This window comes from Pistacia vera, unplaced genomic scaffold (assembly GCF_008641045.1).
Source record: "Pistacia vera cultivar Batoury unplaced genomic scaffold, PisVer_v2 Contig549, whole genome shotgun sequence".
In the NCBI taxonomy this organism is placed as follows: Eukaryota; Viridiplantae; Streptophyta; class Magnoliopsida; order Sapindales; family Anacardiaceae; genus Pistacia; species Pistacia vera.
This window is the reverse complement of record NW_022196389.1, coordinates 122464-149572: the sequence shown is the minus strand read 5'-3', so window position 1 is coordinate 149572 and position 27109 is coordinate 122464. Positions and strand designations below refer to the sequence as shown.

General features: G+C 37.6%; 3 protein-coding genes across 5 annotated transcripts; all 3 read right to left on the bottom strand.

Annotated features, from left to right (window-relative positions):
* Positions 1 to 6739: 6739 nt before the first annotated feature.
* LOC116107840 (60S ribosomal protein L4) lies at positions 6740 to 8985 on the bottom strand. Its single transcript, XM_031394125.1, has 2 exons — positions 7804 to 8985; positions 6740 to 7093 (listed from the first exon to the last, which is right to left on the bottom strand). The coding sequence occupies exons 1-2, from the start codon at positions 8905 to 8907 to the stop codon at positions 6980 to 6982; spliced, it is 1218 nt and encodes a 405-aa protein (XP_031249985.1). The 5' UTR covers positions 8908 to 8985; the 3' UTR covers positions 6740 to 6979.
* A 9237-nt stretch (positions 8986 to 18222) lies between these two features.
* Positions 18223 to 20031, bottom strand: LOC116107826 (mediator of RNA polymerase II transcription subunit 4). The gene has a single exon (XM_031394113.1). It carries the CDS (start codon positions 19789 to 19791, stop codon positions 18529 to 18531), a length of 1263 nt encoding a protein of 420 aa, XP_031249973.1. The 5' UTR covers positions 19792 to 20031; the 3' UTR covers positions 18223 to 18528.
* Positions 20032 to 21049: 1018 nt separating this feature from the next.
* LOC116107827 (protein REVEILLE 8-like) lies at positions 21050 to 24794 on the bottom strand. Of its 3 annotated transcripts, none has more exons than XM_031394115.1 (8): positions 24487 to 24794; positions 24126 to 24183; positions 23930 to 24053; positions 23679 to 23834; positions 23444 to 23602; positions 23238 to 23347; positions 22462 to 22521; positions 21050 to 21614 (listed from the first exon to the last, which is right to left on the bottom strand). In XM_031394115.1, the coding sequence occupies exons 1-8, from the start codon at positions 24684 to 24686 to the stop codon at positions 21534 to 21536; spliced, it is 948 nt and encodes a 315-aa protein (XP_031249975.1). In that variant the 5' UTR covers positions 24687 to 24794; the 3' UTR covers positions 21050 to 21533. The 3 variants fall into 3 exon arrangements, with proteins under 3 accessions (XP_031249975.1, XP_031249974.1, XP_031249976.1); XM_031394114.1 differs by having other exon boundaries at positions 21050 to 21617; positions 24487 to 24793; XM_031394116.1 differs by having other exon boundaries at positions 21050 to 21617; positions 23444 to 23569; positions 24487 to 24792.
* Between the last annotated feature and the right edge of the window lie 2315 nt (positions 24795 to 27109).

The window sequence follows — 27109 nt, the reverse complement described above, 5'->3', positions numbered from 1 at the left end:
TGACCAAGTACCTCTCCTTTATCTTCTGTCGGCTAAAATGATCTTTATTCACACCAAGTGATCTTACAACCATTGGGGTACTCAATGTATGTGCTTTATCCATATAAAATCGTTTTAAGATTTTCTCGGTATAATTTTATTGTTGCACAAAAATTCCACTCGTTAAGTGCTCAATTTGCAAACCGTGAATAAATTTTGTTTTCCAAGGTCTTTTATCTCAAATTCCATTTCTAGATAACCTGCTGCCCTTTGAATCTCTTTAGGAGTTGCAATAATATTCAAGTCATCAACATATAGCAATTATAACAAATTCATATCCATATTTTTTTTTATGAAAACACATGGGCAAATAGGGTCATTTTTATAACCTTCTTTCAACAAATATTCACCAAGACAATTATACCACATACGACCTGATTGCTTTAATCCATATAATGATTTATGCAATTTAATTGAATAAAATTGTCGAGAATTTGAGTTACATGCTTCAAGCATTTTAAATCCTTCAGAAATTTTCATATATATGTCGTTATCAAGTGATCCATATAAATAGGCTATAACTATATCCATTAGACGCGTATCAAGGGTTTTACTTGTTGCCAGACTAATAAGAAATCAAAATGTTATTGCATCCATCAGAAGAGAATATGTTTCTTCATAATCAATGCCATGTCTTTGCAAAAACCCTTTTGCTACAAGTCGTGCTTTATATCTTACGACTGCATTTTTGTCATTTCATTTTCACACCATTTGTACCTCATTGGCATTACATCTTTAGGTGTTCGGACTATAGCTTCGAAAACTCCATGTTTTTCTAATGAATTCAATTCTGCCTTGATTACGTCTTTCCATTTTGGCCAATCTGCTCTCTGTCTACATTCTTCAATAGATTTAGGTTCAAGATCTTCATTATTATTTACAATATCAAGTGCTATATTGTATGCAAAAATATTGTCGACAATTATTTCTTTTCTATTCCATATTTTTCTTGTAGAGAATAATTTATTGAGATCTCTTCATTCTTGCTAGTTTCAAGTATCTGAACTTCTTCTAGAGTTTCATGATTACTTATGTCTCTATTCTCTTCATGAGAACTTGCCTCCTTGATGTAAGCATCTTGGTCATTTGCTGCTCTTTTCTTTCAAGGATTTTTATCTTTGGAACCAACTAGTCTACCATGCTTTAAACGTGCCTTAGATTCATTTGCTATAGGTAATTGTTCTTCAAGGACATCAATCCGAATTAGAGCATTTGCAACTGGTATGTGAGATTCAGTCACTCTTTTTGAATTAGTGAATGCATTTGGCAACTGATTTGCTTCATTTTGCAAATGAATTATCTTTTTAACTTCTTGTTCACATTGTTTAGAACGAGGATCAAGATAAGATAATGATGATATTTTCCAGGTAATTTCCTTTTCTAGCTGCCTATTCTCTTCCCCTAATGCTGGGAATTTTGTTTCATCAAAATGACAATCGACAAATCGTGTCGTAAATAAATCTCCTGTTAATGGTTCTAAATATTTAATTATAGAAGGAGATTCATATCCAACATATATTCCCAATCTTCTTTGAGGACCCATTGTAGTGCGTTGTGGTGGAGCAATTGGAACATATACTGCACATCCAAATGTTCTTAAATGGGAAATATTCGGCTTTTAACCAAAAGCCAATTGTAAACGGGAGAATTTGTAATAACTTGTTGGCCTAATGCGTACAAGTGTTGCTGCATGTAAAATAGCATGTCCCCAAGCAGAACTTGGGAGCTTTGTTCTCATAAGTAATGGTCTAGCGACATTTAATAAATGATTCTGCTAGACCATTCTGTGTATGAACATGGGCAACAGGCTTTTCAACCGTTATTCCGATTGACATACAATAATCATTAAAAGCCTGAGACATAAATTCACTAGCATTATCAAGACATATTGTCTTAATTGTATAATCTGAAAATTGTGCTCGCAATTGAATTATTTGGGCAAGTAATCTCACAAACGCCAAGTTGCGAGTAGATAATAAATACACATGAGATCATCTTGTAGATGCATCTACTAAGACCATAAAATATATAAATAGTCCACATGGTGGATGAATAGGCTCACATATATCACCTTGAATTTGTTTTAAAAATGTAAGTGATTCAATCCCAATTTTAGCTGGTGATGGTCTAATAATTAATTTACCTTAAGAACAACCAGCATAAGAGAATTAATTAGATTAAAAAATCTTCTGGTTTTTCAACAGATGTCTATGTGATTTCTTAATGATTCTTCGCATCATTATTGAAACGGGATGACCTAACCGATCGTGTCAATTAATAAAAGTATTAGGATCAGTAAACTTTTGGTTTACTATAACATGTGTTTCAAATATACTGATATTTGTGTAATACAATCTGAAAGAAAAAGAAGGTATTTTTTTCCAACACACATTTCTTGCTTGCAATTATTCTTGTAATATAAAGATATTCAATATTTTCATCATTAGTTGTCTCAATATGATATCCATTACAGTGAATATCTTTAAAACTTAATAAATTTCTTTTAGACTTGGAAGAAAATAATGCATCTTTTATAATAAACTGTGTTCCTCTGGGCAATAATATATTAGCTCTTCTAGAGCCTTCAATTAATCTTGTACTATCAGATATTGTATTTATGTTAGCTTCACACATTAACAAAGAAGAAAAATGTTTTCTTTCTTTGAGTATAGTGTGCGTTGTAGCATTGTCTGCGAGACAAATATCTTCATCATCAATAATCTTGGATCCAATCATAGACTTGGGGATATCCATTTTTCTTTATCCAAAACAAAATACATAGTAAGACATATTACAAAGCCAACAAAACAAAGTAATTTACCTAAAATTGCAAATCACACTTAAACATATTAAAAGTAAAACACTCACAAAAACATAACTTTAATAATTTTGGACATTTCCATCCCCAATTAAATGATCAATTCTCCCTTTGGTATTTCCGAAGAAATCTGCAACATTTAGATGTGTTATATCAACAGGTCCATGATCAAAATTATCATCTTGATAAGCAAAATTTGCTTCTCTATTTTTATTTTGGTAGGCAAAATTTGCTTTCATATTTGTCTCTTTTTCTTTCAACGATGCTTGATAAAGTTCAACAAGATGTTTAGGCGTACGACAGGTACGTGATCAATGTCCTTTCATGCCATATCGATAGCACAGATCTTCTGTATTCTTTGAATTTTTATGTTGTCCATTTTGCCATTTTCCTTTATCTCTTCATCATTATTCCACTTCCGGTGGCTTTTATAGTTAGAAGAGTTATTATTATAACCACCACCCATGCCCATCATTATCATATATTGTCACATCTACTTCAGGGAATGGAGTAGAACCTGTTGGGCGAGCTTCATGATTTTAGGAAGAATCACAGTTTTCTAGTGATCATATCTTTCCTTTGAATTTTTCCAAAAAGTAGATCTTTTACCGTAAGGTATTCAATTTTCAATCCTTCATGGAGATGGTATCAAAGGATAACAATAACACTACGGACACCGAAAAAATTACACCAAAATTTTGTACCGGCCTACGTGTAACGCATGTCTGAATTTTTTTACAATTTTTTTCTTGAACAGACATTTGGACGGTCGTTCACTTACATGGACGCCCGTTCATATTATATGGACGGGCGTCCATACACAAGGGAAGGGCGTCCCCATTTAAAGGACGCCCATCCCTAATTAAAATACAATTAAAAAATTTATAAAACATTAGGGACGGCCGTCCATCCATTATGGACGGCCGTCCATTAATTTTGGACGGGCGTCCACAAATAATGGACGCCCGTCCTTCACTCAAATATAAAAAAAAAAAAAAAATTGGGACGGCCGTCCATAAATTTTGGACAGCCGTCCCTTACATTTGGACGGGCGTCCATTCCTAATGGACGCCCGTCCATACTTTTAAAAAAGAAAAAAACATTAAGCCTCTTCTTCTTCTCTCCTCTTCTTCGTCATCAATATATAAGACTTTTCTGGAACTTGATCTTTCTATTCACTCTAAGAGCAGGCAAGAGTCTAGTAGGTTGAAAAAAATAAATCATCTCCTCGAAGATCTTCAAAGTATATGGCAGCTAGTCTCCCCTTGTCTCGCATGTTGTTCACAAGGTTCTTGGATTGCTATGAGTTTCATTTGTATATCACTCATATATCTTGTGTGCTTTTTCAATTGATTTGTTTTATCTTAAATTAAATGAGATATGCTTTCCCTCCTGTTAAAGTTTTTTGGTGTGCAGCTAGTGGCAGGCTGACACTCAATCTTGAAAGACGGCTAGATCATGAGGGACATCCTTTTGCTATTACCACAGCTAACCTGTTGCTGCCACCGGAGTTCCTTCTTGGAACTGGAGGGACACCCCACCTGGAAATGGCTGCTCGCGTTCTTTCTTGAAGATGAAGACGCAGCATGTCTGCTGTAACGGCTGCTATGGCAGCAGCCACTACAGCCACTGAAACAGCAGCGTGGGACTGCGCATTCTGGGCTCTGCAGCCACGAAACAGCAGTGCGTTCAGGAGAATAGAAAGAAGAAAGCAGAGCGCCAGAAACAATGAGTGATTTGGTTCCGGCGAAGGTGGAGAGGGCTGTTGAGAAACATGCTATGGCTTATTTGTAAAAGCAAAGTAGGACGACTGTCCACAATTCCAATTTTTTTTTTTTTTTTTTTATTTTTTTTTTATTTTTTTTTTTTTTATATTTGGGTGAAGGACGGGCGTCCATTATTGTGGACGCCCGTCCAAAATTAATGGACGGCCGTCCATAATGGATGGACGGCCGTCCCTAATATTTTACAAATTTTTTAATTATATTTTAATTAGGGACGGACGTCCTTTAAATGGGGACGCCCGTCCCTTATGTATGGACGCCCGTCCATATAATATGGACGGGCGTCCATGTGAGTGAACGGCCGTCAATTCACTAGAAAAAAATTGTAAAAAAATTCAGACGCGTGTTACACGTAGGCCGGTACAAAATTTCGGTGTAATTTTTTCGGTGTCCGTAGTATTATTGCAAAGGATAATCATGGTTTTAGCCTTATTTTGATTTGATGATTCATTTCCTTCTTTCATTGTGTCACCAAGACCTATAGCATCTAAGTGAATTTCAGCATCAAGAATCCATGACAAATAATTCTTGAACATAATATCAAGAGCCCCAAATTCAAGTTTCGTAAGATTTGTCATGACAAAATCTATAAAAGAAATATTTAATAAATTAGACAATCTCTAATAAAATGAAAATATTATCACAAATAAGAATTTAGAATAACAATAATGAATATACAATTTATTACAGTTATAGAGAATTTAATAATTTGAGAATGCAAATTATAAAAGCAAATATTTACAAATATATGTATGTCTTTTCATAGTAATCAAATTATAAATCTATCACTATACAATGTTTAATTAGAACACTTTCATATATTTTATACTATAAAAATGATTAAACATTCCAACATATTTATAAAGCATATTGAGATAAACGCAAAATTGAATTTATGGCAAGGAATACTTCAACTCCAAATTTGATAAGAGATAAAAGCTTGAAACTTGATGAGATTTTTTTTCCTTTGACAAGTTGATATGGTTAGAGACTCGTGTTGATAACATCTTATAAGATAAACTAAAAGAAGAGAGAAAATAATTGAAGGAAAATAGAACTAATACTTTTCTATTTCAAAGTTGAGTGTACATCATCTTTCACAATACATCTATTTATAGTCTCAAGATTATGAAATATTATAAATGAAATTAAAAGCTAATAAAATGCTTTGAAGTTGTAAGATTCAAGAGTTAGAGAAGATGAAAGATTGAGAAGTTATAGAATTGCAAGGGATATCCACATTTATTCATAACAATGTCTTATTTTTTAACCTAAATAGTAAATAGGTGATCCGGAATAGTGTAACAAATACGGGTATAGTTTTTCGAAAAACAACTATTGAAGTTTACACTAGTAAAAGATTATTTGTTGGTGTGGTCGAACATGAGAGAAAGAAGTGGATCCAGTCCACGTATTCAAAAAAATCCGATTAAACGTAAAAGGATTTGTAAAGAGTGTTAAAACGGAAGTCAGGCCACCATGGACTCACGGAGTACAAATGAGAGAAATGAGCTGAAGTATCAGCTGTCCAATGAGACTTTGAGTATTCAAAAGAAAGCCAGGCAAGTTGACTTCAATAGTTGAGTAGTGTGTTATCCATGTGAAAACTTGTTGAGCTTCAACAATTCAATAGAGGCAGAGACTATATGAAGTAGCAATACATTAGGAAAATAAAATGTTGTTTCAGATACAATACCATTATTAATTATTAATAATCTCTCTTTACAGATCTAATTTCTAAATTAAAGTACTGTAATAGTGACACATTTCTACCTCACTCATTCAAAAGAAAACATCAAATATCTGCAAGTTCCAGAAGGCAGAAACTAGTTCCGTTTCAAACTTCATTTAATAAAAGAGAAGAATATTCCATTAGAACTAGAAACACAGGAAATAACATGAAAATGACCAGAAAGGCTTCAAGAACCAGTAGTTATGGGGACGAGTGAGGGCACGTCCTCTTAGTATTCTTAATGAAATTTTATGCAGTATTGATATCAGTTAAACATTTTATTCTACTAATTCATATCACAGATTAAAATATAAGAGACATCAAATGTAATTGAAAGTTTTAAACTTAAAAAATCATCCATAATAATGCCAAAAAACAATAAATCCTAAGATTATGATTGTAATAAAATTTCCTCCACCTAGACAATTGAGAAAAAAAAAAGTTGGAAAGAAAAACCCAATTCCAAGTACCACACTTTCCTCTCATTTTCCTTCCATACATTCTCATCCATGACTCAATGCAAACTAAAATTGTTCCAACAGCAAAACAAAAAGGATTAACAAAATATATAGTCTTACGATAAACTTCAAATACCAAAAAGGCACACTACTGTGACACCCCAAGCCACTTTGAGAAGTTTTCGAACTCAGTATAATCACTGTCTGAGATCATGGTTTGGTACCATGCCTTCCCAGCAGCCCTGATAGCACATGCCTCCTCCTGGCAGGATAAAAAAGAAATAACATAATCAATGTAACATAGTTCAATTCTCCCTCTCAATGAAAACAATAACAAACCTCATGGGCAAGGTCGAAATCTATTAGTTGATTAAGACTTTGGAATGCCCCAAAAATAATTGTGTATTTCTTTTCATAGGATCAATCTTAATAAAACCAACAATTAAGACAAAACCAAGCCTTAGAGTTATAAATGGTTCATTAAAAAAACACCTACTTTTATAAACCAATTAAAGGTCACCAACATTAAAAGGTATCCTCAATCAACTCAGAATACTAAATAAGCGACGTTCTAAAACAGTAAAACATAAAAATTTCTGAAACACAAGTATATATTAAGTGAAAACTGAAGAACTACAGATAAACAATTTTAATGCCACATGATTTTACATCTAACAATATTAGTCAACGCAGCAAAAATCCATATATAGAAATTTGATTCTTTGAATAACTTACCAGCTAAAAAGCATAAAATTGTTAATACAGTTAATATACAATACGAGTAAAAGCTACAATATAAAGCAGGTCAGTACAAAGTAATAAACCATCACACTACCAGTCACAAAATTCAGTACTAATCCCCTAAAACAAGCAGATATTATAATAACAACAATCTAAAAATATCCTTAAAAACATATAATAAACAAACAAAACTTCCACAATCAAAGTTCAACAAATAAGAAACATATATACCTTAGTAATGGGCTTCCTCTTCTTGTCAAGCTTCTCCTTCTTAGCCTTAACACGTTGTGCCTCAGCCAAAAGCGACATTCTCCTAGCAGTCTTGGCATAGGGGTTGAGTCTGAGCATAGTGTTGAGATTCTTCAGTGGGTTCTTCTTCATTGGTGCTCTCTTCACCTCCTTCTTAATCGGCCTTACCACAGATTGCACCTCATCAGAGTTAATGATCCTAGCCAAATCGGCATTCACCATCTTGGCACGTGGCAACACGTACCCCTTCTTCTTCTCAGACCCCTTATCGAAGGATCCATAGATTGAATCCAACTTCTCAATGGCTGACTTGGTCCAGATAACAAATCGTCCAAGGTGTCCACCTGGAGCAAGCTTCAAAAGGTTCAACCTCTCAACGTTAACCACCTCAACACCAGGAATGTTCCTGAAGGCCTTAACGAGCTTCGCCCCTTCAGTTGAGTACACAACCAATGGGCCCTTCCTGGAAATGTATCGACGGTTTCTCATTTTACCCTTTCCAGGACGAATAGATTGGCTGTCCTTAGCCTTCTCGGCATCATCATAAGCACCAATTTGTTTCAAAACCTTCAAAGCGGCGGATGTTTTCTCAACACCCTCGGCTGAGTCACTGACGACCAGAGGCAATTCGGGAACTTTCTCGATCTTATGGCCACGTGCCATCACGAGGGATGGGACGGCAGAAGCCGCGATAGCGGAGACTATAGCATACCTCTTCTGGTTCACGTTGATCTTACGGTGCCAGCGGCGCCAGATCTTGGTAGGAGCAAACATGCGTCCGCCGCGACACATGTTTCCGAAGGCTCCCTGGCCGGCGCGGTGAGTACCACCACCGGGAACACGGGGGATACGGGAGACGGCGCGACCGGTACCCCAGGACTCGGCGGAGGTCTGGTGGCCGGCTTTCTTGGAGACGGCGTAGGGCTGGCGGCTGTTCTTGGAGATATTTGAGTGGACGAACGTGACGATGTCGGGACGGATCGAAGCCTTCATGACGGCGGGTAATTGTACGGTGGGAGCTGCATCGGTGGCCATGTCACCTTCCAGTGACTGGACGGAGACCAAGGGACGAGCTGCGGCGGCCATTGGTATCGTGCAGAATGGGGGGAGTGAAAGGAAAGGGGAGGCTAGGGTTTAGTCTGTGAGAGAGTGTTAAAAATGAAAACGAGCGAGTATATATATGTTTATATAGTGATGCCTAGGGTTTTTTGGAGACTTTGGAAGTGTTTGGGTTACGGGACTTATTTGTCTGTGGTAGGAGTCAGATTTTCTAGAAACGGATTTGGGCTGCACCCTGGAAGAGGGCCTGACAGACGAGACGAGGCCGAGATTCTAGTGGTTAGCTCATGAACCGGTTGAGAAATATAAAAACATTTAAAGAAGCACATGATAAAAAAATTATTAGAGATAGGTAGTATTTGTTCTTTTATCTTAAACTTAAATATATTTAAATTTATGATTTGTTATCTTAAACTGAATACACCTAATCTTAGATTGATCATTGTTGATACAAGAATATGCACCAACTAGAGTGATCTAATTGACCTTGGTGGGATTAGAACTATTGTGTGCGTGATTACGGATAATCAGCAATGAATAAGTAATGAATTCGGTAAAGTAAATTATAAAGAGAATTTTAAAGTGGTTCGACGAGATAAACTCTTGAGCCTACGTCTACTGCTTTTGTATTTATTGTGAGAGCTTACAATAATAATTTTAGGAGTATTTTCCAACCCCTTCCTCATCATTTGAGTGGGTTTATATACAAAGTTTGTACAAAGGAAAGAGAAAAAATAAGGGGATTACAATTAAATTGAAATTCAACTTTGATATTCTCACAATTGGACGTTGTGATTGCGCAAGGATTGCTGTCAATCTGATCCATCCCAGGATATCTAGGATCTAAAGTTATCTAGGAATTGGTTGAACAATCGCACGGATTGTTCATGACTAGCTTATGCTGGGTCGGACAATCGGTGGAGCCGAGCTGGTTCTAGATCGAACTATATTCTTGCAATGCTCTGAGCTTGGTGGAAAAATCACACACAACATCTGCCCCCTAGTGTTTTATGCTCGTTTCGAGCTTCGAAGACTATTGCTCGATTTGATATCAAGCTTGGCATGGTCAATAATTCATCAGACATGGATTCGGTCGAGCTTCGAGGGTCGAACCCATGCCCAGTCAACGTACTTCACATTTGGATCTTTTCTCCTCTGTGACATTTGTCAAACTTGGAATATGAATGGTCAGGACAATTATGTAAATTCCACGCAATCATGTCGTATTAAATGCGGCAGCCTTTGGTAGTCACATTTCATCGCATGTGGGCGACTACAGCTGTCCACGCACAGAGTTGAGGTGACGTGTGGCGACGGTTAGGATCATAGCAGTTTGATAGTTCGTCGCCCCTTGCGAGTCGTTGACACATACATCCAAGGGCTAGGATTACTCGATAAATAGAGGGTCAAGATTCACTGTAGGTCGACGACTACAATCGAACCCCGCCCTTTCGTCTCCCATGCAAGCTACTATAAAAGCAAGTGAAGTCATCATAAACTTACTCAACTTGCGAAAATTCTGTAACGTGTTTTGCTTATTCTGTTGCTACTTCATCATCGTCATAGTACTCTTTTCGGCGAGTTCTTCCCATTCTCTTGTTTCGGTAAGGCTTATTTCCCTCTCTTTAGTTGCTTTCTCTATTTTTGCGGCTAAGGGTGGTCATTATTGTGGCCACATTGAATCTTCTAGGGGTTTACTAAGGTTTTTAAACGTGTCTCCGGTGGTCTTGGGTTTAAGGAGGGTTTACTGCGGTGGCTGCGGGAATCCTGGATAGGTCGCGTGCATTCGTCATCTAGCTTGAGCTATCTTGGGTGCCTGAACTGAAAGCAAAGTGCGGATAGATCACCGAGTCTTTCGAGCTCTGATACATGTTCGCTTCTGTTTCAGGTACCTAAAAGTGAGCTTTAATTATGTCTTCATCCAGTAGCCACACGATTGATCACATGTTCGACTCACCCGCGGGCTCGACAATCCTTGGGGGTACAATCCTCAAGGTCTTAGAGGAGATCGTCGCATAGAGCTCGGACCCCGACGCGGCGGGCTCGTCCGATCATGCCTTAGTACAGTTGGCTCAATCCAACCGGTCTCTAGTTCATAGGCTGTGGAGGGAACGATAATCCTCGATTAATGTCGAGGACCTAAGGTGCATAAGAGAGACTTATGTGCTGCAACTCAATTTGATGGCTCTAGGGAACTTTTTCTGGATGAATCCCCCACTTGGATGGGTAGCGACCTCTGAGACCCTCTTGAGATGCAGGGTATCTATTCCCCCTCATCACTTCATCAACATCGTCGCTCTTCCGCTGTCCGCGAACTCATATGTCATAATCATAGGTTTGTACATAGCATAAATGATTGCCGAGTTGGGCGAGTCATCCGTCGAAGAGCTCGTCCATTTGTATAGGCTAAAGAAGGGTCAAGACCAAACGTACTACCTATCTAAGGTGAGGAAGGTACACTTTAACGGTCTGGTCGACGTCCCAAAGAAGGTCTCGCATTGGGACTCCCAATTTTTCTTTTATGAGGCCTGGGAGATCGGTGTTTTTGCTTCGAAAGCGAGTAAGACTTCAACTCCTAGTGTGTGTGAAGATCGCTTTCAAACTCTATGTTTAAGTTAACTGTGTTGCTTTGCTTTGCAGTTAACGTCAAGCAGAATTATCTCCCTGTTGCGAGCTTACAGAGGCTCCAACGCTTTAGCGACCTTTTCGATAGACAACACAACGTTAACGAGATCATCTCACTCCCTCACTTGAGGGCGTACGACTTCTGTGAGAACAACATTAAGTTTCTTACCGTTCTCAAGAAAGGTAAGTTATCGCTTGCTCGCGCTTATTCCTTTTGCATAAATAGGTCGCTCACTACTTGCTTTTCTTTTCTGCAAAAATGTGAGCCAAGAAGCCAAAGGGCCTCAAGAAAAAAGCGGCAGCTTCTACGACTGCCAAGAAGATGCCGGCAGCTTTGGTGATGAAGCAGGCCACTAATATTGCCTGCGTGAAGCGTAGCAGGGGCAAACTTGGGGAAGGCCCAAATGCGAAGAAGCCCGCGACTGCCTTGAAGGCAGTTGGCGGGAAAGGTGCCTCCAAGCCCCAAAAGGGGCCGGCAAAGAAAACACCCGAGTTAACTAAAGGCTCAAGGAAATAGAAGGCACTCGAGCAGTATGATGGCTCAAGAAGAAGAAGTCGACTAAGCCTCAGGGGGGCTCGAAAAAGCAGAAGATGGTTGAGCAGCAAGTTGGCTCGAGCAAGAAGGTCGCAATACATGTTGGCGGCCCAAAGAAGTCAGTGGCCAAAGACTTGGCCTAGAAGAAGTCTGCTCCTATGGGCAAGACTGCTATTGTTGGGGGAAGTAAATCCAGCTCGTCTCGATAGGGATGCAAGAAGATGGACGAGGCGGCTCAGGCTACAATTGATGCTTTGATTGACCAACTCCCCGACCATATCAACGTTGGGGTTGTAGCAGCCAGGGATGACATCACACCGTGAACATTCATGGGCGTTAAGGATTCATCTCCCGTCGAGATGTTTGCTTGGGTATGTAGCTACACGACAAAGGTACTAGTAGTTCGCCCTCTTTATTCTTTCATGCTATCATGATTGTTTGTTGACTTTCCGCCCTTTTTTTCTTTAAGTTGTCATGGCGAGCAGACTTCTCTACAATGAGTGCTATACCACGTTGGAGGGCACTCATCGAGAATGGCAGTTGGCAAAAATAGTGAAGGAGGATGCCCTGGCTAGGGCCTAGGTGGCAGAGAAGGAGAAGGAAGAAAGGCAGGCTGAGCTTGAGCTGCTCAAGAAAGAGATGGCGGCCTTCGAGGTTAAGGAAATTGAGTTCCTTGACAATATCAAGGTGAGCGAGGCTGCGCGAGCTAAGGCCAAAGTCGAAGCAATCAAGCTTGGGAAGAGTTTGGCACAACAACGAGGTGCCAATAACAAGCTGAATTTCGAGCTCTCTTTGGCTCAAAAAACCACTTCGGAATGGGAAACAAAGTTCAAGCAGACCTCACTCGACCTTGCTCAAGAAGCAGAAGGTCGATGAAAGGTCGAAGCTGAGGCCGAGCAACTTAGGCTTCAGATCAGGGAATTGAATGAGGTCATAACCACTCGAGCTTGGGAGACGTCGATCTTCTTCTTGGTGCAGAAGTCCTAGGAAGCTCACCCTTCGATCGATTTCTCCTTCTTTCCACGAGCTTACCAAAGAGAGGTCAACAGGATGAAGGATGAAGCTCAGGGAATGGCCTATGTATACTTGGATGATTCTAAGGCTGATGGTGAGGGCTAAGAAGAGGTCGAGGAAGGTGAGGCGGAGATTAGCCTCAAGCAAGAAGTCGAGGATTTGGCTCCCCTAGCTACACTTCCACCCAATGTTGTTGACCTTCCCCCGGACGAGGCTCCCAACCTTGAAAAGGCTAATGCCATTCCTTCCGTCGAGGAGCCATCTCTCTCAGTCGGTGACGAGCTCCCTAGACGACCATAGATGATGCCCCTGTTCCTCCACCTACTTGAAAAATAATTATATGTCTTTTCTCTCTCTCTCTCTCTCTCTTTTTAGACTGTAATCGAATTGCACCATGAATATAAGATATTTTAGTATATCTCCATCGAGCAAATTTTTTTATGTTCCTGCGGAGTCATTTCAATTGTCATAATCGGACTTATCGAAAAAAAAAATTCCGAATTTGCTCCAAGTTATGCGTAGCTCGCCTTTTGAAGAGCTTTTTGAATATATGCGAATAAATCTCATGCAACAACTTCGACTTCGGATCCATTGTCTATCTCGAGTTTTGGTCGTCAGTTTAGGGCCGATTTCCTTTGATGTGTTTTTCTTGAATTTTTCCAAGTATAACTTCGTCGATTTGAGATATTTCATCCTTATAGAGTTGGATTTTGGCGTGACTTATTCAAATAAGCTGCATTTTTCTGAACTCTTGACTTCGAGTTCTTTTTTTTTTTTAGATGCTATCGCGTAGACATGGGTGGAACCTGAGCGACCTTACAATGAATGATAAAATAAGACACGGGTGGAACCCGAGCTACTCATTAATAGTACCTTTGCAAATGTTCGGCATTCCAAGATAGCATTATTGCTTCGCCATTGAGGCGTTTTAGGTGGAAAGTTCCTGATATGAGCTTTGTAGAGATCTTGAATGGACCTTCCCATTTGGGCCCAAGTGCTCCCAAGTTCGGGTTTTGAGTACTCTGGACGATCTTTTTAAGAACTAGATCGTCCACTTCAAAGTCTCTGTTTTTGATTTTGGTGTTGAAGTATCGTCTGGCTTGCTGTTGATACGAGGCAAGCCTTAATTGAGACTTGCCCTAATGTTCTTCGATTAAATCCAGCCTCAGGCGGAGAAAGTCTTTATTGCCTTGTTCATTGAAAACTTCACTTCGGAACGAACTGATCCCTACTTCGACTGGGGCCATTGCTTCGCACCCGTATGAGAGAGAGAACGAGGTTTCTCCTGTCGAGCTCCTGGCTGTTGTCTTGCAAAACCACAAGGCTTTGAGCAATTTTTTGGCCCATCTTCCTTTCAGGGCGTCGAGCTTCTTTTTGATGGTGTGCTTGATGACTTTGTTTATAGCCTCTACTTGACCATTGGCTTGAGGTCGATAAACAGTGACGAAACTCTTCTTGATGCCGAGCTGTTCGCAGAAAGATCTGAAGTCCTCACTGGCGAACTGTTTCTCGTTGTCGGTTATTATAGTGTGGGGGATTCCGAACCTACAAATGGTGTTTTTGTAGATGAAATCATTTAGCTTGTTCGACGTGATGGTGGCTAAAGGCTCGGCTTCTGCCCACTTGGTGAAGTAGTCAACGACAACCACTACAAACTTAACACCCCCTTTTCCTTGAGACAAAGGGTCGATCAGGTCGATGTCCTAGATTGCAAATGGCTATGGGCTTGTTCGTGTAGTTAATTCTTGAGGTGGAGCTCGTGGAGTATCTGCAAATCTCTGGCATCTGCCGCATCTGCGCACATAGTTTGTTGCATCGTCGAAAACTGTTGGCCAGTAATAACCTTGATGAAACACTTTATATACTAGAGATCTGTCTCCTGCATGGTTCTCGCAAATCCCCTCACGGACCTCCCTCAGAACATACGAGATTCTAGTGGTTAGCTTATGAACCGGTTGAGAAATATAAAAACATTTAAAAAGTATATGATAAAAATTTTATTAGAGATGGGTAGTATTTGTTCTTTTATCTTAAACTTAATATATTTAAATTTATGATTTGTTATCTTAAACTGAATACACCCAATCTTAGATTGATCATATTCAAATTTTTTTTTTTTAAAATAAAAACTATATTATAAAATAATATTATCAAAGAAAGACATTAACGTACATAATAATAACAATTTTCAAAAGCTCGCATCATCCCTATTCACATTGACAAATTTACACACCTAATTTTTTTTTTTAAATAAAAAAGTAAAAAGAACTGGCTCTTATATAATTGAATGTTGTTTCTAACAACCTATCAATAATTAAAATTGACTACTTTACTGCCCATCTAAAATAAAAATATCAATTTTTTAATTATATAGGAAATTTTGGGTTTTTAGTCATCATGATTTTAAATAAAGTTGAAAAAAGTTTGGATTGCAAGAAGATATAAGGAAGAAAGGAAAGAAAAAAAATTTTTAAAATAAATTTTGAGTAAACAACTTTTTCCCACCCAAGGTTTGCCTTAATCACCTTTTCCACCCAAAAAGTTTCAAAATACTACTTTCCCACCCAAAGTTAATATTCCATTACTACCCAAAGTCAACTTTGGCAGCGAAAATTCTCTTTGTCACTACCATTTAAACCTTCGGTCTCCTCTTTACAAAACTCCTCTCACTCTGGTACTTAATTTCTTGTCGATTGTGACCAACGCAAAGCTAATGTTTTCTGTTTTTAGTTGATTTTTGGTTGATTATGGCGACGAATATTCAATCGGTCACCATCATTTGATCCACTGGCCTTCACTCTACAAAACCCTTCTTATCCTGACTCCTGATAACTCACCAAATGTCGACTGATAAAGTGAAGTGTATTTTAGATATTAAAAGAATATAAACGTTAGTTGGGAAAATGGTATTTTGAAACTTTTTGGGTGAAAAAGTGTCATTAGGCAAACCTTGGGTGGAAAAAAGTCGTTTACTCATAAATTTTACTTAAGATATAGCTTTAAAGAGGTTTAAATAACGAGAAGTACTAGTCTTACAAAGACAAATACAAAGGGGACATACAAAGACAATTGCTACCCTTGATCTTCATAATTTCTCTCTCTCTCTCTCTCTCTCTTTTTCCCTTCTTTCTTTGTTTTTTTCTTCTCGCCCATGTCACTTTGTAGCCCTATTTGTATAAGTCTTTGTAAGGATAATATTTTTCTTAAATAAGACCTCTCCTCATATTAATTGACATTGAGTTGCCTCATCAAACCAACCTAAATCAGTTGGGTTCAACAAAAATAATCTAATGTAATTAATTTAAGTCTGGTTATATATACCTCAATTATAAAGTTAAAGAAATATTTTGATCATAACAATTAAATAATTAAACTTGTTCCTCAATTATATGTACATAAATCACAATTACTTAATACTTTAAAAAAAAAAAAAAAAAAAAAAAAAACTAAATTTGTATAAGATGTATTAATGTTTTTCAAAGATGTAACACAACAAAAACAGAAAATAAATTTAAAATTTGTGTTTTTGGTTACAATAAATCTAGGGATACCAAAAAACCTGCACCGAAATTTTGTACCGGCTTACGTGTAACACGTCTCTGATTTTTTTAACAATTTTTTTCTAGTAAACAGCCGTCCATCAAATTTGGACGGCCGTTCACTCACATGGACGCCCGTCCATATTATATGGACGGGCGTCCCCATTTAAAGGATGCCCGTCCATAAATAAAATACAATAAATTTTTTTTATGAACATTTGGGACGACCGTTCATTACGAATGGACGCCCATCCATTATGAATGGATGCCCGTCCCTTATGTTTGGACGAGTGTCCATTCGCCCGTCCATACTTAAAAAAAAAAAAAAAAAAAATAACTGCTCAACTTCTCCACTTTCGCTTCTCTTCTTCTTCTTCTCTGATCATCTAATAACTGCCCACGACTTTTAACTAATCAGACTTTTAAGTAAATGCATGCATATATGCATATGGACCTGTACATCTCCATACTTAATACTGAATAAGGCAAGAATACATTATTATTATTATTATCATCATTAGCATTGGAAGTGCTATCTTCCTTGGCCTTCACTTGCGCCTCAGAAACAGAAGCTCCTAAACCTCTCTCCTTTGTGTTGTTTTCTGAAAGAAGGAGACTTCTGTGGTGAGGAGCTTTTGACCTGGGCACTGGAACCCAAATCCAGCATTAACCTCCCATCCTCTACCTGGACGATGAAGGCTATGAGAGAGGTTCAGGGTTTTGCTCTGTCGCTGAAGAGTTAAAATTTGCGGCCACTCAATTCAGGCGCCTTCACACTAGACAGGTTTAGCACACCTTCAGGTTCTACTCATAACAGTGGAGGACACGGGCCGCATGCTTCATCCAAGCTGCATGGCGCCGTTATTCCAAGAGAAAGAAAATGGAACATTTATGAAAGGAAGAAGCAGAAGCAGTATCCATGTTTATAATTTTTTTTTTTTTTTTTAAAGTATGGACGGGCGTCCATTACGAATGGACGCCCGTCCAAACATAAGGGATGGCCGTCCATTCATACTGGACGCCCGTCCAAACGTAATGGACGGTCGTCCATAATAGATGGATGGTCGTCCCAAATGTTTATAATTTTTTTTTTTTTCATATTTGGGTGAAGGACGGGCGTCCATTATTTGTGAGCGCTCGTCCAAAATTAATGGATGGCCATCCATAATGGATGGACAGCCATCCCTAATGTTTTACAAATTTTTTAATCGTATTTTAATCAGGAACGGGCGTCCTTTAAATGAGGACGTCTGTCCCTTGTACATGGACAAGCGTCCATGTGAGTGAACGGCCGTCCAAATGTGATGGACGGCCGTTCACTAGAAAAAAATTGTAAAAAAATTCAGACGAGCGTTACACTTAGGCTGATACAGAAATTCGGTGCAACTTTTTCGATGTCCCTAATGTTATTGTTTTGGTTAATCTCTATGGCAGCTGTTTTCAATTTGCGTTTGGGCGCCATATGATAACGAGATACTCATACTCTGCCAATGACGGGAAATAGAGAGGAATATCTTTGTTCATATTAAACAACAATAGTTAAAATGAATGGAGATGTTCAGGAACATATGATGAATGCAAAACTTATGCAATAAACAGAAATTACTAAGCATAATTTAAGGATAACCAGATCAACAAGTATTAATCTATCAAAATTACAATCTAACTTGGAAGTTGTTGAAACTCAACGAATGAACTTCAGGCATACATGCTACTCTTTCCACGGAACTTCTCTCAACTATCATTCTACCTATATCTCCAATTAACGAATATATTTCCGTACTAATATACCTGAGGATATCACAATCACCATTGCAAGAAAGAAACATTCATAAGCGAAACAAAAATTTTATTTGTTCAGATTGCATAAGCTATACTTGTTAATACACTTAACATCAGCACTTCAGCCCACAAAACTTCAGAACTATCATTCGGCTAATTATCATCATCAGAGCTTCCCTCTTCACTGCTATAATCACTACTGTCATCATCTTGATCCAAAATATCCAACTCAACATGTCGAACCTGGATTGTCTCAGGTTGTTTATGTAATCCCTGAGGAGGAATAGGTCGCATTGGTTGTTCATCGATTCTAGGCACAGAAATTGCATCCAATGGAGGCAATGGTACTGCATCTCCAGGCTTCCACCCAGGTGGAGGCATGAGTGGAAAATCTTTGGGCAACTCGACAGGCATCCCCGGTTTCCAACCTGATGGTACTGTGAAATTTGAAGGAAGCAAACCAGCCAAATTTGCAAGTGGATTGACATCCGCTGGCTGTGAAGGTGGAGGCTCAATGATAGCCTCAATTGTTTTCTCCTTAGTTTCAACAGTTTTAGGCAACCCCACATCAAGATCAGCAAAAGCATACAACTGAGAAGCCCGCATTTGCTCCTCTTGCGGAGCAGGTGGCATAGCTCCACGCAGAGGGCCGCCAGCACCGAACTCAGGCGGCGCAAAAGTCGTGTAGCTAATCCGATGAGCATACGACAAAATATCCGACAAATTCAACCTAGATGCAACAGTCGTGGTACAAGAATCATCACTTTCATCCTCACCATCCTCCAGTTTCACCCTCTTGGGACGTCTATAATCCGAATAATCATCAACAAGGATATCAAGAACGCGCTCGGCCTCCTTAATCTTATTAGCAAAAGCAAGAATAGACGAATCCTTAGACTTAACTTCACGAGCAATCTTTTGCTTAGCATCTTGAAGGTCAAGAATTTCTTGGAGCTCAGCAACAGCTTCAAAAAGCTGAGTCTGAAGGGCAGTAAAGGAAGAAATAATTTCCTTAGTGGTGGAAGGAGAAGACTCAAGAGGAGGCGGGGGCTGAGACTGAATTTGAGAAGACAAAAACGTGGGAAGAGAGCCGCGAAAAGCGGAGATCCAAAGGGAACGATTAGGGGAGACGTCGAAGAGTTTTGAGGCTAAAGAAGCCATTTGAAGGAGAAGGGCTTGGGCTCGGGGAAGAGGCGGGAGAAGAGAGAGGAGAGTTGAGGAGTTGCATGTAGTGGTGGAGGTGGTGGGGGCAGGATTGGGGGTGGCGGTCGTGGAGGCGGAGGTAGCCGTGGAGTGGTGGTGAAACTGGTGAGAGGAGGAGGGGAATTTGGGAGGCGTAGGGTTTTGAAGAGAAGGAGAATTAGGGTTTGTAAGGCCTAATCTAGCTGGTGAGTGAACAATTTGAGGTTGCAGCATTGTGTTGTTCGTGTAAAATTGGAGGAGAAATAGAAAACCCTAGATTCAATTTCAGTGTTTCATGAATCAAACAATTGAATTGAGGTCGAGTATAAGAATCATAAGTACCAGGAACTCGATTGAGAATTGGACTGCCACAAGGAGAAGAGTAATTACACGACACCTGATCGCTGAATTTCAAGTTCTGGATACTTCGTCGGGCCTGGTAGACGCTCCTTGATTTTTATATTTTTATGTACGCAAAAGACGATTCAAGCACAAGATAGCAGGGCAGCAGAGAGGACAAACTGCATCGCTGAGTTCAGTATGTAAACGACATGTCACTTAATGTTTGTATTCAACAAAGACATGTCGTTTAAAACCTTTTCTTCAGTACGTATAGTTACATTGCACATACTATTATGTGATTTTATTGTCGTCCAATAGTTAGGTATACAAATGACTTGTCACTCACACCCCTTAACTAAGGATTACAACACTGCAACGCAATTCTGTATTTTTAAAAAGAGTAAACGATTTTTCCCACCCAAGGTTTGCCTTAAAAGACACTTTTATACCCAAAGTTAATATTTTGTTACTATTCAAAACAGATTCTGGTGGAAAAAATTCTCATCATCACCATCATTTGAACCTCCGGTGTTCTCTCTACAAAATCTCTCTCACTCCGATAGTTGATTTCTTACTGATTGTCGATCACCACAAAGTTAGGGTTTCTTGCTTTTAGTAGATTTTCAATTGATTTCGACGGTGAATATTCAATCGGTCACCACCATTCGATCTATCGACCTCCACTCTACAAAAATGGTTTCTAATAACTCACTGAACGCCGACTAAAAAAGTAAAATGTATTTTGAGTATTAACTGAATTTAAACTTTGGGTGAAAAAGTGTCATTAAGGCAAACCTTGGGTGGAAAAGAGTCTTTAAACACTAACAACGTATCTCTATAATAATAATAAAAAATCAATATCCCAAATAAAACCCTCACTATCTTTAAGCAACAAAGAGTACTGTTATCATATAGATTTTTTTTATTTTTTATTTTCTTTTGTTGTCTTGGTATGATTTTGTTTTGTGATTTGATTAAAGTTAGGGTTTACAGTTGGGGATTGGATTTAATATTAATTTAAGATGCAAGTGCCTGAATGAAGGAGAAGAAAGTTTTGGATAAGAATACAGCACCAGTCACATAATGGCGTTCAAGACACCATATTTAGCACAAAAGAACAAACAAACCATTCTCCTTATTACAATAAAAATACAATACTCAAAACTCTTGTATTTTTGCTTTAATTGGCAATTTGGAAACTGTCTACAAATACCCATCTACTTGAGAAAGTCATCAGCTTAAAGATGAGCAACTAAATACATTTGATAAGATATAAACACACTGCTTGCTGCAAATAACAACCATTCCCACTGAGGTAAGTGGACACTAAGATTTAGACACTTCAAAATCACTACCTACTTACACTCAACATCATTCACAATCTCTCCTGCCTATTGTAGCAATGGTTTCTCCCTAAATTTTGCAAATTTTCCACGTAAGCGATACAAGAACAATTACATTAGGCACTCTTAATTTATAATCATCAACGATGATAGTGACGAAATCAGAATTTGAGGTGAAGGCGGAAATTACAAGAAGAGTAAAGGTATAATATAGGAAAAAATAAATGTGGTGAGAAGAAAACTAATGGAAATAACAAACATACTAGTCAGCTAACTGTAAGTATTAATAGTTCAACATGATATATCCCTCGTTTGGTTGTTTGCAACAATCCCCACCGATTTTGAATTGGCGTCATAGGATGACATGACCTTCTTCTGAACCAAGGAAATCAACCAGGCAAAGTCAGAACAATCATTTGAAACCACTAGAAATGTTCAAATATGGGAAAAAGAAATCCGAAGAAACAAACCAACTCACAACTGCGATCGACACATCCATATATTGTAAAAACCATAACTAATTCAGGATTTCTTTTATAACCTATTTAAAAAAGCAAAAGTCTATGTTCTAGTCTCATGTCTAAGAGGTCTCTTCTGAGAAAAATTGTAATGTCCATAACTAATTCAGGCTGCATATGGCACAGATGGTAAGGCCAGTGGTTAATCAATTTATACATCATCTTATTTTTTAACCTTTCTACAACCAGTTTATCATTAATGTTACGGTGTTTCTTCCAAGGACTGTGGCTTATAAATACGAGGTGAAATGACAGCCAAATTTTCATCAAGAAAATTGCTATCCTTGTTATGTATTCTTTTTTTTTAGGTAAAACCTTTTTGGTAAGAGAGTTTTTTGCTTAACATGATAGACATCCTAAAATCACTATGCCTAAAGACTAGCCAAAGCTATCAACACAACAATATTGGGTCCCACCTCTAATAAATTTATACAAATCCAATTGATACATTATATATTGCTTGAAAATTCCTCTTCGGAGTCTAAACAAGTTACATATGTAAACATAAGTGAGATAGTTATGTAAATATTCTAACAGAAGCCAAGCATAATATGGAAAGCACACTTTTGCAGGTCTAAGGAAAATGAGGCCTAAAATTATATAAAATAGGCTTCGCGAGGAATAGCACTTGTTTATCATAACTAGAGCAAGTTATGTGCACTGATGAGTATAATTATATAAACAAAGAAGTTAACGCTTACAATTGGCTCAAAATCAGGGCTAGACAAGTTAACACTGAGGTTCTTCATCAACAATAAAACCTGTACAAGTCAACAAAAGGAATTATACACATATTTTTTAAGGATTACACAAATTGAAGAGGGAAGTTATTGACATTGTTCAACTGAATGAAAAGATCAAACCCCCTTACGGATAATAACACTTTCCAACATATAACAGACAACAGCATATGATATCTAATGGAAAATAAAGATATCGTATGAGCATTCTAAACCCTAAAGCCACAGCTGAAGTGCTACACTTAATGACCATTGTGTTTGACAGAACTGTTCGTTGGCTGAAATCTTATGCATATTGAAAACAGAAGAACAAGCTCCATTACTAACAAGTTGGAGCAACATGAATCAAAGCAAAGCAAAGCTTAGCCATGAAGCCTAAGATAAAAGGCCAAGATAGAATCATATGTATTATAAAATATAAGGAAAGACTTTCCCATTCTAGTGCTATAGCGGCAATCTATTTGTCTATTGTCATCTTAAGCCGCATGAAGAGTCAAAAACTAACCGGGTGAGCCCAACAGGGCCAAGATATACCCTATAATGTATCTGCAGCACATATAAACCTTCATCATTGGTTATGAATAGTTATCTCAGGTGATATGTTGTATATGTTATTTGGAACATTGGTCACTAACACTTAATATATAGGGCATAACATATTCTTCTTTATTGGTGATAAATTGAAGTTATCTTCACACAACAGACTGAAACTGACAATAAAGTAGCATTAAACTCACCGTTTCAAAATTTATGGGATCCATTTCCTTGAGCTTTTGCACATGGCCTTTGGTCTCTGGGTCGAAGACACTCCCTATGAAGCCATACACTTCAGCAAAGTCCGGTATACCTGCAAAGCAAAGGAAAAATTGAATAGAGCCACTTTTTTAATCAAACACTAGGTAAGTGAATTTGGGGAAACAAACACGTAGATTGACATGTTTACCATGAAGCATAGGAACTTGTTTCCCCTGCTTTGGCGTCTCTGAAGTGATTAGTGTTCTACTTGAGCTTCCAATGCAACTAACAGAACTGTTACCCATCCTGGATACGCCCTTTGATCCAATATCAGCTGAATCAGTAACGTGGTATGCCATAATAAGTGCTGGAAAGTTCCCTTCAGTAAAGCTAGTCTACTAATATTTAAACTTAAATATATAACAGAAAAGAAATAAGCATGCCTTCAGCTCCAGGTAAATTGGTAAAATCTTCTTGCGGTGACATAATTTTGCTGGATGTTGCATTTATCATAATGGAAGCATCATCCCATGGAGCATATCCAGCAGCAAGGGTATTTGCTGACGGATAAGCCACAGATGCCTGCAGGGGTGCTAAAACTGCCAGATTGAAGATATAACAGGTCAGACTTGTCAACTACATACTTAATATGTTTCAATAGAATAAAACATCATTATGCACAAGATATCCAGACCATTTTTTGATGCTTTTTGCGGATAAGGATGCGTGGCCTTGCGTTTAGGACGAGGTGGAGGAACATGGGCCATTGTCCCATTCTTCTGGACCTTCAAAAAGTATTTCTGGGCATGACTCCGAATCTGCAAAATAAAAACTTCAGCAAAGAATAATTCCACGCGAAAATATGAAAATGGATCACCCATTTTTTTTACCTGGATAACTGTTTTTGAACCCACAAAATCTTCAATCTTTTTCCAGTCACGGTCAAACCTGAATCAACAAGAAACAACACAAACCAACTGATATCAGAATTGCTGTTAAAATAAAAAAAGCATCAGTCTTCAGTTAATTAACAACACAAAATACCAACAATTGGAAGCAACAAATCAAATTGAAACCAGAAACTAAAAAAAAAACTGACTGCAGGAGCTAAAGCAAACTGAAGGCAATCAGCAACAAGGAGTCGGTGACAATTCAAACAAATTTCAACATATAACCTTCTGTTGAGACAAAATCATCTTCGATTCTAAAGTAATAAACCTTGCAATTAACGAAATGATAAGAAGAACATACAGCTGAAGAGCTTCGAGGAACTTGTCGTGTTCTTCTTCTGTCCAGCTCTCTCTAGACTTGGTGATGGTGTAGGGTTTCCTGACCTTCTTGCCACCACCATCTGTGGCCGTCGATGTAGTGGCGGCTGATGACGTGGTGGCCATGGATTGCGGCTGCTGCGGCGGTAGGGGATGTGTAGATGATGATGCGTTGGAATTCATTTTTACAGTATAACTACCATGGAACTTCCAGAAAAGAGAAAAAGACTGCTAAGAGAAACTGAGAAAGAGAAAGCACAGGTATGTGTGTGGCGCGCAAAGCTTCTGATTCTGTGTGGTGAGTTAGCCCAGACCATTCAATTAATCGCCCACTTTGACTCATTTACTACGCCGACTTCTAGTCTATGACTTCACTTTTAATTCTATGGATTTTCGGTGTCATCCAAGTCAAATTAATGGTAATTAATCAATTAGCTTATTTAATTTAATTGTAATGGCAAATGACAAGGAAATTATTTATATTAAATTAGATTATATATTATACCTAGCAATAATTTAGAAATAGAGAACATGGAATTTACATACTTATTTTGAATTATAATTTAAATACTTTTTTTTTTTAATGATAGGGTGTTTGGGCTAGCTTACGCGTATCTTAACTAATCCTTTATAATCTTGAAATTATCGGACGGATAAGAGCTCCAATGATTATTTCTATTAACACCCGATAAGGGACTTGAACTCAAAACCTTTTTAATAATACATTCAAGAATCATTATTGAACCACTTAACCACTCAAATGTAGTTATAATTTGAATACTCTCACTTAAATGTTTTAACAGACACTGAGAAATATTTTCATAACTCTAATTATAAAAAGTTAATTGCATATATAGCTTACATTTATAATATAAAAAATTTCATATATATATTTTTTTTACTTCAAACTCAAAGTTAAATATTTCTCTTAACAATTAATGTTCATAAATGATAAATCATCAATCTAACTATTGTTACAAAATCTCACAACAAACAGAGTTACCCGATTGATCTTGGTGGATAATCAACAAAGAAAAAAAATACTTGATCAAAACAAATGTGTAAGAATTTTTAAAATTTTTTTAGCGAGCTAAACTCGTAAGTCTAAATCAACTGTTATCTTATTGTTGTGTTTGTGATTACAAGAATAAGATCTCACTCTAAAGTTGTTAACTCCCTTGGTTTTATATACTACTAAGTTGGTAGCGGTTACAATAGTGATTTTTGTGATTATAACTCGATTTGGTGAAATCAATCACATGATTTCCGCTGTGGCCATCATACCGAGATGTCAATTCCATGATTTTTCTCCTTTAGGAGATAATGTCTTGTTTTACGGGATAATGTATGTCTAAGGAGATAAGATTTATCTACGATTTGGAAGATAACTATCGAGTAATTCGCTTTAATTTTGTTCGTAACTCGTTTATGTATGATTGTCACTTGACAAATTACTTCGACTTGTCCGTATGTTCATACTATTGAATCCTAAAAATTAAGTGTTATTATATTTATATAATTTTGTATTGGCTAAGTTATAGATTAGTAGGCTCAAATCTCTAACATCCATCACAAGGTTTTAATAAATTCATCTTAAAATTATATTTCAAAATTCTTAAGTGTATAGTTATATATAAAAACTAGAATGAAAAAAGAAAAAAAGAATTTTATGTACAGGATTGTCTTTGATATCAATTAGCTAAGAATTTAAAAGACAAGATTGGCGTCGAGGCAGGGGAATCAGTGACTCAGCCGTTGATAGCGCCGCCTATGAGTAAGAAATCGGCCGAGTAATCGTGAAACCAAACAGAAGTGGGTCCCAGCAGAGATTTGTGATGCGAACGTGTGAGTCCTGCTAGTCCACTAAAATATATTCAGAAGTTCAGAACCACCAAACCATATTTCATGCGATGAGCAATGCTAGACCAACAGCACCTTTCCACAACTTTTCGCCACAATTCGACATATATCAGTTTTTTATTTATCAATTATAATGATTACTTGATAAAATTATAATTGACCTTTCCCCAACTTTTGTCACAATTCGTCATATGTGAGTTTTTTATTTGTCAATTAATAAAATTATAATAATTGGCAAATAATAAATTGGCACATGAGTAAATTACGAAAAAGTATTGTTAATCTAGCAATTTTGTTAATATAATAATATTAGTTTCACAAATATCTTCTACTAATCTTCTGTGGCAATTTATAATTAGTTTATATCTTTCACTAATTTTATATAGCAATTTGTAATGAGTTTGGTCAAACGGAATCCATTATTAGATAGATAAGGCTCATACAAATTGATCAATTATGAGTTTATGAAAGAAAATTAACGAGAAGTGTTGGTGAATGTAATATTACTTTATTTCATGTGTCGGTTGCATTTTTGCTTTGGACAAAAAGTGGGTCCCAATCGCAATCCATCATGTTTCATATGACCACAAAATCCAACAGCCCAGAATCATCCTCGTTTCTATCTTGGGGTGGATAATTGGATTGGATCCACCCTCATTCTTTAAAACTTTAAACTAACACGCAGATTGTGGCACGTGGCATGATGATCGGCCACACGAGTTCGTAACAAACTTCTTTCAAAGCTA

What these genes read in the sequence shown, in the direction of transcription:
- LOC116107840 (XM_031394125.1), bottom strand. Translation starts at nt 8,907, where the DNA reads ATGGCCGCCGCAGCTCGTCCCTTGGTCTCCGTCCAGTCACTGGAAGGT. An exon ending in AGAGGAAGCCCATTACTAAG is followed by an intron (nt 7,094 to 7,803) that starts GTATATATGTTT and finishes TTATCCTGCCAG; the next exon opens with GAGGAGGCATGTGCTATCAG.
- LOC116107826 (XM_031394113.1), bottom strand. Translation starts at nt 19,791, where the DNA reads ATGCTGCAACCTCAAATTGTTCACTCACCAGCTAGATTAGGCCTTACA.
- LOC116107827 (XM_031394114.1), bottom strand. Translation starts at nt 24,686, where the DNA reads ATGAATTCCAACGCATCATCATCTACACATCCCCTACCGCCGCAGCAG. An exon ending in ACAAGTTCCTATGCTTCATG is followed by an intron (nt 23,348 to 23,443) that starts GTAAACATGTCA and finishes TTTGCTTTGCAG; the next exon opens with GTATACCGGACTTTGCTGAA. An exon ending in GCCCTGATTTTGAGCCAATT is followed by an intron (nt 21,618 to 22,461) that starts GTAAGCGTTAAC and finishes TCCTTGGTTCAG; the next exon opens with AAGAAGGTCATGTCATCCTA.